We start from the raw sequence: 13,066 nt of genomic DNA on the forward strand, positions 1-13,066 counted from the left end.
TGACCAATGCCTGGTATTGGAAGCAAGGAAGTTTCAAAGGGAAATGGGCATGGAGCTCAAACAGGGATCTGTAATCCCAGCAAGAGGCAAACAGAGATTAAGATGCTTATACCTTCACTGCCTGGGACGTGGGTGGCGCTGTGGGTAAAACCTCAGCGCCTAGGACTTGCCGATCGTATGGTCAGCGGTTCGAATCCCCGCGGCGGGGTGAGCTCCCGTCATTCGGTCCCAGCTCCTGCCCACCTAGCAGTTCGAAAGCACTCTTAAGTGCAAGTAGATAAATAGGTACCGCTTTATAGCGGGAAGGTAAACGGCGTTTCTGTGTGCTGTGCTGGTGCAGGCTCGACATCACGCTGGCCACATGACCTGGAAGTGTGTCCGGACAGCGCTGGCCCCCGGCCTCTTAAGCGAGATGGGCGCGCAACCCCAGAGTCGGTCACGACTGGCCCGTACGGGCAGGGGTACCTTTACCTTTTACCTTCACTGCCAGCCCCTCTGCTTCCTGTTCATCATTGCTCACAGCTCAATCTTCTCCGACTTCTGCCCTCCCTTCCCTCAAGGGAACCCCTGGTAAGGAAGCTTTTTGGCAGCCAAACAAGAACTTCTGTACCAACTCTGGACTTCCTACCTGGACCACTGAAGGCTTTATTCTTGAGGTCCAAAGAGTGAAAGAGGAGAACTTGAGATCTGAGGCAGGACTTGGGATGTTGTCAGTTATTGGGAAAGAAGGCCATTTGAGAAGTTCATGAGATGAGGTGCCTCAGGACTATAGCAGTAGTACTGAGGTTTTCATTGGGATCTATGACACGTTCAGAAGAGGTCTCCCTAGGGTTTATTCTGGTTGGGTGGGATCCTGACATCAGTACTTTGAGGGGGCCAAAGTGTTGTTCTCTCTTAAGTACGCTCCAGATTGTGTCCTATTTCTTTTGTCTCATAGACAAAAGAAGCTGTTGAGTTTGGAGGTTGCCCCCATCTGCTTAGCCCCATCTTATCATTTCAGTCAGGAAGCCCCTTTCTTGCACAGAGACTAGCTAAAAGACTTGCCAAGTCTGACGGGTGGCGTATGGTACAGGAAACCACCCTTGGCTTCAGCAATTCCAAGATGAATCTCTGAGCACCATGACGAGTTGAAAAAATGTAATATTGGCCATGGCATCAATGAAAAGAGAAAGGGTACACAGACTGAGTTCCAATAAGTACAAGCTGCCTGCAAGACAACCCTAAACCATAGCTGTCAACTTACAGATTTGAAAATAAGGGACCATCAGCCTCGAAAATTAAGGGATCAGCAGCCAAAATAAAGGATTTTCCAAGCACAGGTATGTTCAACTTCTGTGCCCCTCCAAGCCAAAGGCAGAAAGCCCAGCCAGCAGCCAAACAAAGCCTCAAGTGGTGGTTCCCACAGCGCAGCAACCCGGCAAAGGGGGTGCAGCAAGGAAAACCACCGTCACCTCTCTGCTGGGAAGCACTGAGCAAAGGCAAGTCCCCAGGCAACGTGGCCGATTTGATCGGCACAAGGCATGCAAGCTCCACCCCCCAGTCATTCTTAGACTACTTATTGGGTGAGCAACGCAGCAAAGCAACACAGTTGGAGCCTCCCTCCTTCCTGGCCAGCAGGGAGGGAGGGAGAGGAGCTGCTTCCTTTGAAACCCGGGAAATTTAAGGGACATCATCAATAAGGGACAGCAGCGGGACACAGCGCTGGGATAAGGGACTTTCCCGCCAAATAAGGGATGCTTGACAGCTATGCCCTAAACCAGTGTTCCTCAACCTGATGTGTGCTAGATATTTTGGTCTACAACACTTGACAGTCCTGGCCAGCATGGCCAATGGTCCAGGGTGAATGAAAGTGTAGTGCAAAATATATAGAGGGCACCAGGTTGGCCATGGCTGCCTTTAGCATCTTCTTTCTAAATTACCCGGTTGGGTTGGAGGCATAGACAGAGGAACATGGGAAGCCACCTTACATCAAGTTGGACCATGGGTCCATCTAGCTCAATATTGTCAGCTCTGACTGGCAGTGGCTCTCCAGGGTTTCAGACAGGGAGTCTTACTGTGATGGCCTGGGAATCTGATTCAGAGGCTGAACCTGAGGAGTCCCAGCCTGCACAGGAGTTCCCGCCTCCAGGGCCAGCTGAGCCGGGGCAGGGGCTGGAACCTGAAGGGCCCTCACCTGTGCCGGATCCTCAGGAGCAGACACCAGCTGAATCTGCTCTGGCTCCTGAGGTGATTGAGGACCCATTGCCTGCAGGTGTTCCTCTCCCAGCCCTATCAGGGGAAGCTGAGGTTGCCTCTGGGTCCAGTAACCCTCCAGCCTCTCCGGAGCTGCAGAGGCTCAGGGCAAAGAGGCGGAGGGAACTAAGTTCTCTCAGGAGGAGTGCTCGCCTTAACGCCGGGAGAGGTGAGTCACCTGTGGGCCGGGACCGCCCTATGCCTCAGAGGAGATAAAAGCCAGCAAGCCCAGTCCCAGGTTGCGGGAGCAACATCGTTGGTAACCTGTTCCTGTCGGCACCCTGACCTGCTCTCCTGAGTTCCTGACCACGCCCGACTCCTCGCTTTGGACCTCGCTTCGCCCCGATGGACAGCCTCCTTAACCTCGACCTAGGACCGGACTTAGACCACGCCGCACGGTAACCCCCCCGGGACCAGCACACTCACCCACCTCAACCAGGGCATGTTACGGATTGAACCTCTTCCTGCAGTCATTGTAGCAGACACAGGTCTGTGATAACATTATGTAGTTCAGACGCAGCTGACATGGAGACATCTGTGCAGAAATTTTAGTTGAGCAGTAAAGTATTATCTCTAAATCACTTGAAGTCAGGAGGGTAGATAACGACCAAGAAACATTCTCATTCCGATTCGGGAAAGGGACCTGCAAAGCAATGGTTTTCTTGTGCTCGGTAATGGAAAAGAGAATCGATTCTAATACGGTTCTTCCAGGGCAAGCCCAAAGCCAGAGATTTCAGCTTACCATCGCTGCAAAGCGGTTTCCCAAAGAATGTCTGATCCAGTTTTGTTGCATTAAATCAAGTTATCTTCATGGGGATGTATGAAAAATTCATTGTATATGGAACAGCACTAATATTTGCACAGCATGTGCCACAGGATGAGGGGGAAAATACTGAGCATCTTTTCAGCCACATTTGAAATCCTCGGGGGAATCAAGTCATGCAGCATAAAAACTTACATTTGCAGGATCATTTCCCGAGATTCTATACCCTCCCCCCTGGATTTTTTTCCTGCACCATTGAGCTCTAGATTTAAAAAATACAGGCCTACTATGCATGATCTTTCAAGCATCAGTTTGTTTAGAGAGGTCTGAGGATGCACAAAGTGCACTAGATGGTTTTCTTCACTACAACTGTTTATTACATACGTCTTTTTAATATGCTGGTGTTGGCAGTATGGGGTTTGGTAAGTAATGACCAAGAGGGACACAGGTGGCCGCTGTGGTCTAAACCACTGAGCCTCTTGGGCTTGGCGATCAGAAGGTCTGCAGTTTGAATCCCCGCGACGGGGTGAGCTCCCGTTGCTCTGTCCCTGCTCCTGCCAACCTAGCAGTTTGAAAGCACGCCAAAAAAGTGCAAGTAGATAAATAGGTACCACTCTGGCGGGAAGGTAAACAGTATTTCCGTGTGCTGCTCTGGTTTCACTAGAAGTGGCTTAGTCATGCTGGCCACATGACCCAGAAAAACTTCTGCGGACAAACGTCGGCTCCCTCAGTCAGTAAAGCGAGATGAGCGCTGCAACCCCAGAGTCATCTGCGACTGGACTTAACTGTCAGGGGTCCTTTACCTTTACCTTTAAGGAATGATCAGGATCCAAAGAGGTCTGTGCCCATTCCCAAAGAAGGTTAATAAGTCTGCAGGATTTTGCTAATTTTGCTTCCACCGCAGAAGCCTCTTGTGTTGTCTGGGTTGCTGACCTTTGTGAATTGTTTGGGAGAAATTCTTCCTTTCAACCTGCTATTCATATTCAGAGGAAATCCCCTATTGGCCCCCAGTGGAGGATTTCTTCCCAAAACAAAAAGCACTTTCAGAGAAGGGGAGGGGAGAGTTGAACTTCACAGCCCTCCAGCTGACATCCCACTAATAATCAGCACCCCCCCAAAAAACCCCCATTTGTGTCAATTAGGGATGGAAGGTTCTATCACTTTGGTTCTCTCAGTTTCTGATTTTTCCAATCTTAAATTCTGTTCTCCAAATTTATAGCAATTTGTGAATTTTTCATTTGTAAAATCCTCATGAAAATCCATCTGCATGAATTTCTCCTAATATGCTGTTATGATGGATGTGCACATTTTTTTGCAAGCAATTCCCCCCAATATAACACATTTTTGTATGTTATTTTTCTCCAATATGTTCACTTTTATGCACCTTTCCCCTCAGCATATACATTTTTGTGAACCTTCATTGGTTGGGGAATTGCATCCCAAAATCTGGGTAAGCGCAAATTTCAAAGGATGGCTGTGCTGCAGCTGACATGTTCTTTCAGAATGGCAGTGCAAAATTTGGAAGAGTGCAAATGTTAAAAGATACATAGCTGGGTTTCAGTTCTCATATTGTTCTGGAAACTGGAAAGGTTAACACCATGGCTGGTTTAGGTCAGTGCTGGGAAAGAGCCTTGTTTGAGGCCCTGGAGAGCCAGTCACAGTAGATAACAAGAGTCTGCATGTAACATATCCTCACATGCCTTGTCTCACAGGGTGGGGAGAGCAAGGCCAAGATTACACACACACACACACACACACACACACACACACACACACACACACACACCTCCCTCATGCTGACTTTCCAAAGCCAGTTAAGTGAGGCACCGATTTTTGGGAAGGAGGCACGATGCTCTTGCATGATCCTAGAGCCCTCTCACCTTCTTCCCAAAGCTGGGCAAGCTCTAACTAGGTTTTGGGAAGGAGGTGAGAGGACTCTAGGACCCCGTCAGAGCCCTCACACCTCCTTCCTAAAACCCAGCACCTCGCTTACCTGGCTTTGAGACTGTCTTAATTGACTCAGCCTTGTAGAATATTACATAATTATATAGTGCCGTTGAGCATGTGAAGAGTGCCTCTTCCTCACCATTGTGGGAAATCTGAGACATAATCCTGGATGAAGAGGCAAAGCTTGCAGGCTGCTCAGATCTTATTACTCCAAGTCAGGCTTCAGTCCTGGCTATTTTCCATTTATAAATTAACCGCTACATGCTGCCGGTGGAGGTACCATTCTAGTGAACAGAGCGTGACCCGTCAATGAGCATCCAAGACAGGCTTCCCCAAGGCGTTCCAGCTTTGGAGAACAGGCTGACCGCTGGGTGGGGTTGCTCTGCAGGTACCCAAAGATCATTTCTGATGTCATCATTGGCCATGCTAAGTGCAGACTAAGGCTGAAAGGATCTGTCAATCTTGGTTCTCTCGGTTTCACATTTTCCCATATCTTAACTGTAGTTTTCCATACTTCCATAGCAAGTTGCAATTTAGGAAAAAATCATGGAAGTTCACCAGCATTTTCATTTCAATATTCTCCTAATAAACATTTTGGTATGCAGTTTTGATAAATGCAATTTTGCAAGCAACTCCTCCTAATATAATGCAACATAATGCAACTTTCCCTGATATATTCATTTTCATGTGCACATTCCCTTAATATATGCAACCTTCGCTGGCTGGAGAACAGCACCACAAAATCTGGATAAGTGCAAATTTCAAAGAATGCCTATCAAGTGTTCATGCCCTCCAACATTTCTCCGATGAAATTAGGGACGTCCCATTCCATAATGATATTTATACCCCACACGTCTTACTGGGCTGCCCCAGCCACTCTGAACAGCTTCCAACAAATATAAAAACATAATAAAACATTAGACATTTAAAAAAACTTTCCTATACAGGATTGCCGTCAGATGGCTCGGGGGTTGGATAACTCCACACCCTCCAACATTTCTCCATTGAAAATAGGGACATCCTAAGGAAAAGCGGGACATCAAATCAGAAACTGGGATGGCTTCTCTAAATTAGGGAAAATAGGAACACTTGGAGGGTCTGTAGGTTAACTTTTAAATGTGACCTGTATCACATTATTCCCTGCCCCTAGTGCAGAACAAGCCCTTCTTTGGATAAAAAGCAAAGCGAAGTATGGAATAATGGCAAGTTATTAACTATGATCTCTCAGTGAAGGCTGTGAGAGCTTCCCACACTCCATTCTGCCATTAAACCCTCATCCTGCCCTCCTGTGTAACAGCCATGTGTTTTACTCTGCATGATCACACCCACATCTTTGCCAGAGTTTAAATCCCATTAACAGGAACATTTGGGGGAGGCATAATGACATGCATTGTAATAGCTTTAGAGTCAAGGTATGTTTTGAATGATTGGGGGGGGGGACATTAATAATATGAAAGGGTAGGGGGCTGTCTCTTCTACTCATTGACTGTTAGAAGGGTCCTACTGCATATACCTCGTGCAGACGCTATAAATAATTTTCTATTAGCACCTGGCTTAAGGTTAATATTTAGGCTTCAAGGAGAAAATGACCTGGCTGGATTTAAACATTTCTGGGGTAGCAACAGGCAATCCAAACTTGCAAAGCAATTTTCAGCGGGCATTGAGTTATTGAAAGGGAGAAAAATAATTCTATATGCAATGTATATCTTATATGTAACATTTTCAATTAAATTGATTTATAAGAACATAGGGAGTTGCCTAAAACAGAACCAGAGCAACAGCCCATTTTGTCTATAGCAGAGACGGGCAGACTTTAGGCTTGTCAGATCCCTGGGTTCTAGTAAAACAAAAACAAAAACCAGAAAGGATCTACCAATTAGAGACAGGTGTAAAAGGCGTACTGTTGGCATCTGTGCATCTCGAGAGACAATGGAGTGCACCTCCGGGGGTGAAGTCAAACCACTGTGTTAGCAGCTCCAAAGTGACCTTCCATGGTGTGCAAGCCTGGGCAATATGCATGGAGGTCCTGGGCTGCAAAGACAGCAAGACTTCCCTCTCCGCTTCGCTGATGTTGTCCAAAGGAAAGCAGAACAGTACATTTGGCACCAGATTGGCTGCAGGAGTTCAGGAAGGAGGTGTACACAGCACCATCCAACCGTCTTAGAGACACCATCTGTGTAGGGTTTACTCCTTACCTTTCCCTTCTCCCAAAGATATCCTTCAAGGCAGCAGAAGCACACACACAGTTCCATTTTATATTATCGCTATCACTGTCAGAAGCTCCCATGCCGAAAACTGCTGAACTTTGGATAACATTCAGCTTGACATCTTTTCTCTCTCGGCTTTAAATCTTGGCTCTAAATCAACATCTTTCATAAAGCCTTTCTTAAATCACCAGGGATTCACCTGTTCTGTGTTAATTTCGCTCCTGCCTTCACATCTGATACAGCTAGGGATGCCTGAGGAATTAAATTTCTGTGAATTCCAGTGTGAACTAACCTGATCCGCACCTCCTGGACTAGTGTGCAGATCAGAATGTAATTAGATTGTGCACCTCTCCAAATCTTGTGACGCAGTTTTTTAAAAGAAGGTATTAAAATGCATATTTTACTATAAAATGCATTTAGAAATGCATACACTGAGATGAAATATGGATTTAAGTGTGGATTTTTTTTAAAAAAAGTGCAGATTAATGCAGAAACGGGATGGAACAGACTTATGAATCAACACATAGGAAAATGACATAAGCTCGAAATAGGCTGGTATGCCCATTCCTAGGCAACTTTGCATATTGTTTCCCACCCACGCGATAGGAAGTTGCAAGGGCAACCTGTTGCAGTGTAGTGAAGAGTTATGGTGCCTTTTATAACTAGCTATTTATTCACAAACGAACAGGCCAAGCCGACGCAAATCAAGCATGTGCCCTGGTATAATTAGTCCCAACCATATCAGTCTACCTCCCCAGTATCCCACAATTTCCTGCGGCTTAGCAATATTGCTGGAACAATTCCCAGGCTTGAGCTGTTTTGACCCTCTGTTGCTGGCAATCAAGTACTAAAAGCATTCTTCCAGCCCAGGTGGGTTTGAGCAGCCAGTGGCCATCAACAACCGGGAAGCAGGATCCTATCACCTTCCAGCAAGTTCTCATCAAGGGGGGGGGGGCAGCAACTTTCGCATCAGGCTGTGTCTTGTACAATAGCCTGCATGGCATTAGCAACATTTAAGTGTCCTTAGAAAATCTGGGAGAACTAATCTTTCTTCTGTTCTACTTTCACAGCATGACGACAAACCTTACTGCACCCACTGCTACCTTCAGCGCTTTGGACCCAGAGGTAAACTCCTGTCCCATGAACCAGTTGCCCTGCACTCACAGAGAAGAGCTACAATTCTCAGAGCCAATTCCTCTTCACAGAGAACTCTGGCAATTATATCTTTGGGAAGGGAATTGGGGTCTCCTAACAACTCTTAAACCACAGAGTCTAGGACTTGCTGATCAGAAGGTCGCGGTTCAAATCCCCACGATGGGGTGAGCTCCCGTTGCTCGGTCCCTGCTCCTGCCAACCTAGGAGTTCAAAAGCACATCAAAGTGCAAGTAGATAAATAGGTACCGCTCCAGCGGGAAGGTAAACGGCATTTCCATGCGCTGCTCTGGTTCGCCGGAAGCGGCTTAGTCATGCTGGCCACATGACCCGGAAGCTGTACGCCGGCTCCCTTGGCCAATAAAGCGAGATGAGCGCAACAACCCCAGAGTTGGCCACGACTGGACCTAATGGTCAGGGGTCCCTTTACCTAACAACACTCAGCACCCTACAATGCCAGGACCCTTTGAGGGAAGCCACTGGCCAATGCACCATTATTAAGAGATACATTTGTATTCTTCCACTTAACAGCTTTTAGGAAAGAAGGGCCATTCCCACGCTCCTCTTATCCTACAATAAAAATTCATTTTGCAACAAATGCCTGCCTGGAAGTAGCCCAGGGTTTCTGATTGCAAGGAAAGGCCTTGCTCATAAACTGATCTATGTGCATAGGTTCCTTTTCAGCAATGCTGCTAATTTTTGTGGAGGGGTGGGACAGGGAGAGACGGCCAGCTGATGCAACCCTCTTCCAGGGGCGTAGAAAGGGGGGGGGGCGACCTGGGTGCCCTCACTGAGGGAGGTGACATTCGGCGCGCCACCCGCCCGCGACTCCCAAGCCTACCCCGATCCGTCGGGGTAAGGGGGAGCTGCGCTGTTTGCCAGTGGCATTCCCCTCCTTCCTCCTTCGTTTTGACAGCTTGGGGGAGGCTTGGGAGTCGCAGGTGGGTGGTGTGCCAAATGTCTGCCGTGGGCAGCTCTCTCCGCCCCTGTGAGTGGCTCACTTTGCCCCCGGCTGCAGGGCGTGTGCACCGCTCTGGGCACCTGAGCAGCTATCCCACGCCTGAGGGGGGACCCTCCACACCATGCCCCCCTCGGGTGCACCCCTGCCCTGGTGTGCTGGTCCTGAGGGTTAGCCGTGCGGCGAGGTCCGAGTCCAGTCCGAGGTCGAGGGTGCGGTATGGAGGCTGTCTGTCAAAGCTGAAGCGGGGTCCAAGGTGGGGAGTTGGGTGAGGTCAGGAACTCTGGCAGGAGAGCAAGACAGGGTGTAGGCAGGGAGAGGCTACCAACAATGTTGCCCCCACAACCTGGGACTGGGGCTGGCTGGCTTTTATCTGCCCCGAGGCATAGGGCGGCCCCGGTCCACAGGTGACTCGCCTCTCCTGGCCTGGAGGCGAGCCCTTTTCCTGCGGGAACTTAGTTCCCTCCACCTCTCTGCCCTGAGTCTCTGCAGCTCAGGAGAGGCTGGAGGGTTACCGGACCCAGAGGCAACCTCAGCTTCCCCTGAAGGGGCTGAGAGTGGGTCACCTGCAGGCAATGGGTCCTCCATCACTTCAGGAGCCAGAGCAGGCTCAGCTGATGCCTGCACCTGAGGATCCAGCACAGGTGAGGACCCTTCAGGCTCAGGCCCCAGCCCCGGCTCAGCTGGTTCTGGAGGCGGAGACACCTGTGCAGGCTGGGATTCGTCAGGTTCAGCCTCCGAGTCCGAATCCCAGGCTATCACACCTGGGCAGCACGGGAATATGCTCCATCGCTGCCCTATTCACCTCTCATATATTCCTTGAGAGAGAGCAAGGAGGTTGTGTGAAGACCCGTCATGCAATGCTGTTCTGTCTTCCATTGAACTGGCTGCATGTAACTCTTGATGATGACGTGCAATTCCCAGCTGAGGCAAGTCGCTGTTGTGCAAACTAGAGCTGGGTCAGGGCAAAGAGAAAACACAACACCAAATTAAATCCACAATCTTCCTGCAACGAGTCATTTGGGATTTTCTCAGAACGACCGTCAGAGAGGCCTGCTAGCAATTTGTGCTTGTGGGATGATTCAGGTGACCGCATACCCACGCCAGATGGAAAGATTGGCTTGCACAGATTGAAATAAACCCCAATTTATCCTTGCATCATCAACTCCCCTGCCAAATGGACTATATAGGACTTTTCTTGTAAGATACTACCATACATTTAAAGTGCACGACTACCCTTAAAGAAAGGGATGCGGTGGCGCTGTGGGTTAAACTACAGAGCCTAGGGCTTGCTGATCAGAAGGTCGGCGGTTCGAATCCCCGCGACGGGGTGAGCTCCCGTTGCTCGGTCCCTGCTCCTGCCAACCTAGCAGTTCGAAAGCACGTCAAAGTGCAAGTAGATAAATAGGTACCGTCCCGGCGGGAAGGTAAACGGCATTTCTGTGCGCTGCTCTGGTTCGCCAGAAGCGGCTTAGTCATGCTGGTCACATGACCTGGAAGCTGTATGCCGGCTCCCTCGGCCAATAAAGCGAGATGAGCACCACAATGCCAGAGTCGGTCACGACTGGACTTAATGGTCAGGGGTCCCTTTACCTTTACCCCTAAAGAATCCTGGGAACGGTTTTGTTAAGGGTGCTGGGAGTCGTAGCTCCGTGAGGGGGTGAACTACAGTTCCCAGGACGAAATGTGCTTTGAGGTAGGGTGTGTACACAGCCTATAAACCACTCATCAATTTAATCTGTCCCTAGCTGCTTCCGTGACAGTTCAGCCTCTTGCTTCAGGGAAACTTCTGGGGTGTGTAGCAAGAAAAAGGCGCTTGGTTTCACTTGCACCAGCTTGGCCAGAAGCCAGCCTTCGCTCTGTGCCTGGCATCTGGCATAAAGGGGTGAGAAAGGTGAAAAGGAACGAGCTGCTAATTCCCTCTCCCTTCATACACGGTGGGCCTGCCACTTAGTCAGCAAGCCTTTTCCTCGCTGCAGCCAAGTGGAACATAATACCATATGTTGCTCTCCAATTATGGCGGTGGGAGAGCCCAGCTCTCTCTCAGGAGGGAAGAGGTCTAGAGCAGTTCCGTTCTTCTGCTTGGTATCCATCTGGAGAGGGATGCAGGGGCAGGAATGACACTCCGATGACCCGATAGGTAAACTGCTGTGTATGTAACACACCTTTTTTTCTTTAATACCTTGGTTCGAATCCCCGCAACGGGGTGAGCTCCCGGTGCTCAGTCCCTGCTCCCGCCAACCTAGCAGTTCAAAAGCACGCCAGTGCAAGTAGATAAATAGGTACCACTCCGGCGGGACGGTAAACTGTGTTTCTGTGTGCTGCTCTGGTTTGCCAGAAGCGGAAGCTGTACGCCGGCTCCCTCGGCCAATAAAGCGAGATGAGCACCGCAACCCTAGAGTCGGTCACGACTGGACCTAATGGTCAGGGGTCCCTTTACCCTTTACCTTTTAAGAACCTGATTCTGGCTTCTCGTAAAGAGTCAAGTTTGGCATCTGGTCATTCAGAATATGGTGGAATAGTGAGAATAAACATGAAAGGGCCTGCAGTGAGTTACATTTAATTGTATGGTAAACCTAAATTATCTTGGGCCCTTTTATACTGTCTTTGTCATCATTGTTTCAGAATCAGGTCCTTCTACTTTCTGCTGTCCCTGACCTGTGGCTGAGTTTGCATCCAGGTTTCTAAAGCAGCAAATTAAATTTTCAAGTACTTTGATTAGCATGCACATTTGTAATGCCTAGGTCTGGGTTTTGATCTTGTGTTCAAGGTCAAGGCTTGTTTCATGGTTGAAATATTTATACCCCTTCTCTCAATTGCTATTTTTGTGTCAGCTATGTGAGGTTGGTTACATTTACTTCAGAGATCATAGACGTCTGTTCAGGGTCATTATCCTGAATTAACAACCCTTGTTTAAACAAGAAAGAAGCTTCTTTTGGGTTGCTGCTGAGGTCCATTTGCTTCCAATCTTGATTCATTGTGTTCCTGCACTAAGTTCTGAACTCCATCCAGCATATCAATATAGGAAGTTGTGTTACATTAATTCATACCATTGGTTCACCTAGCTGTCCTCACTGACTGACAGCAGCTCTCTAAGGTTTCTGACAGAGGTTTCTCCCATTCCTACCTGGAGACTGGTAAACTGAATTTGGGGCCTTCTCATGCAAAGCTCCACCACTGAGCTACAGCCCAACATCTGCTGAACATCACGTGGTAGAACTGTTTCTGGACTGTGTTATTTCTGGCTGCAAGTGGGGACTGCATTACCGCATTCTTTTATTTAAAAACTCCCTGCACATAGAAAGCTAAGTAATAAGTATTCTTGTCCATCTCCCTCCTTGACTTGAAAACCTACACCTGCAGGCTGAAGTAATGGTTTTCAGGATCACTGAGTGTGGTCCATGTGGTGGGCTGTTTGCTAAAGAGCCTTGAGATTCAGTGTTCCACCATACCTGTATATAGGATGTTCTCTTTAGCGATCATGGCTAATGCCTGTTGATAGACCCGTTCTCTGTTAATTTGTCTAATTTTCTCACAGTGCAGCATACAAACATTAAATACCAGTATATATTATACACAAATTCCTCAGATTCCAATGTGCCAAATAGACAAAACAATAACTAGACCTATTTTACAACCCCCCCCCCCAAAAAAAATGAATCAAGACAGTGAGCCAATTTTCATTTGCTGGGTCTTGGTGTTGTTTGCACTGTTTCACGGGGACCGTCACTGTGTGCTTGGATTACTCTCGTTGGCCGAAACATCTTGCCTCAGTCTTAGGCTACTTATATTGGCACAATGTATAAC

At 48.3% G+C, this 13,066-nt stretch overlaps 1 protein-coding gene across 1 annotated transcript in view; it reads left to right on the plus strand.

The window, feature by feature from the left end:
- LOC310835200 (cysteine-rich protein 3-like) overlaps positions 1–13,066 on the plus strand; it is a 39,046-nt gene that overhangs the window by 25,190 nt on the left and 790 nt on the right. The window contains exon 4 of the mRNA XM_083720008.1: positions 8,220–8,274. Coding sequence (XP_083576134.1) covers positions 8,220–8,274 — 55 coding nt within the window. The remainder of the gene's footprint in view (positions 1–8,219; positions 8,275–13,066) is intronic.

This window comes from Podarcis gaigeae, assembly GCF_964106915.1.
Source record: "Podarcis gaigeae genome assembly, chromosome: 17".
Classification (NCBI taxonomy): domain Eukaryota; kingdom Metazoa; phylum Chordata; class Lepidosauria; order Squamata; family Lacertidae; genus Podarcis; species Podarcis gaigeae.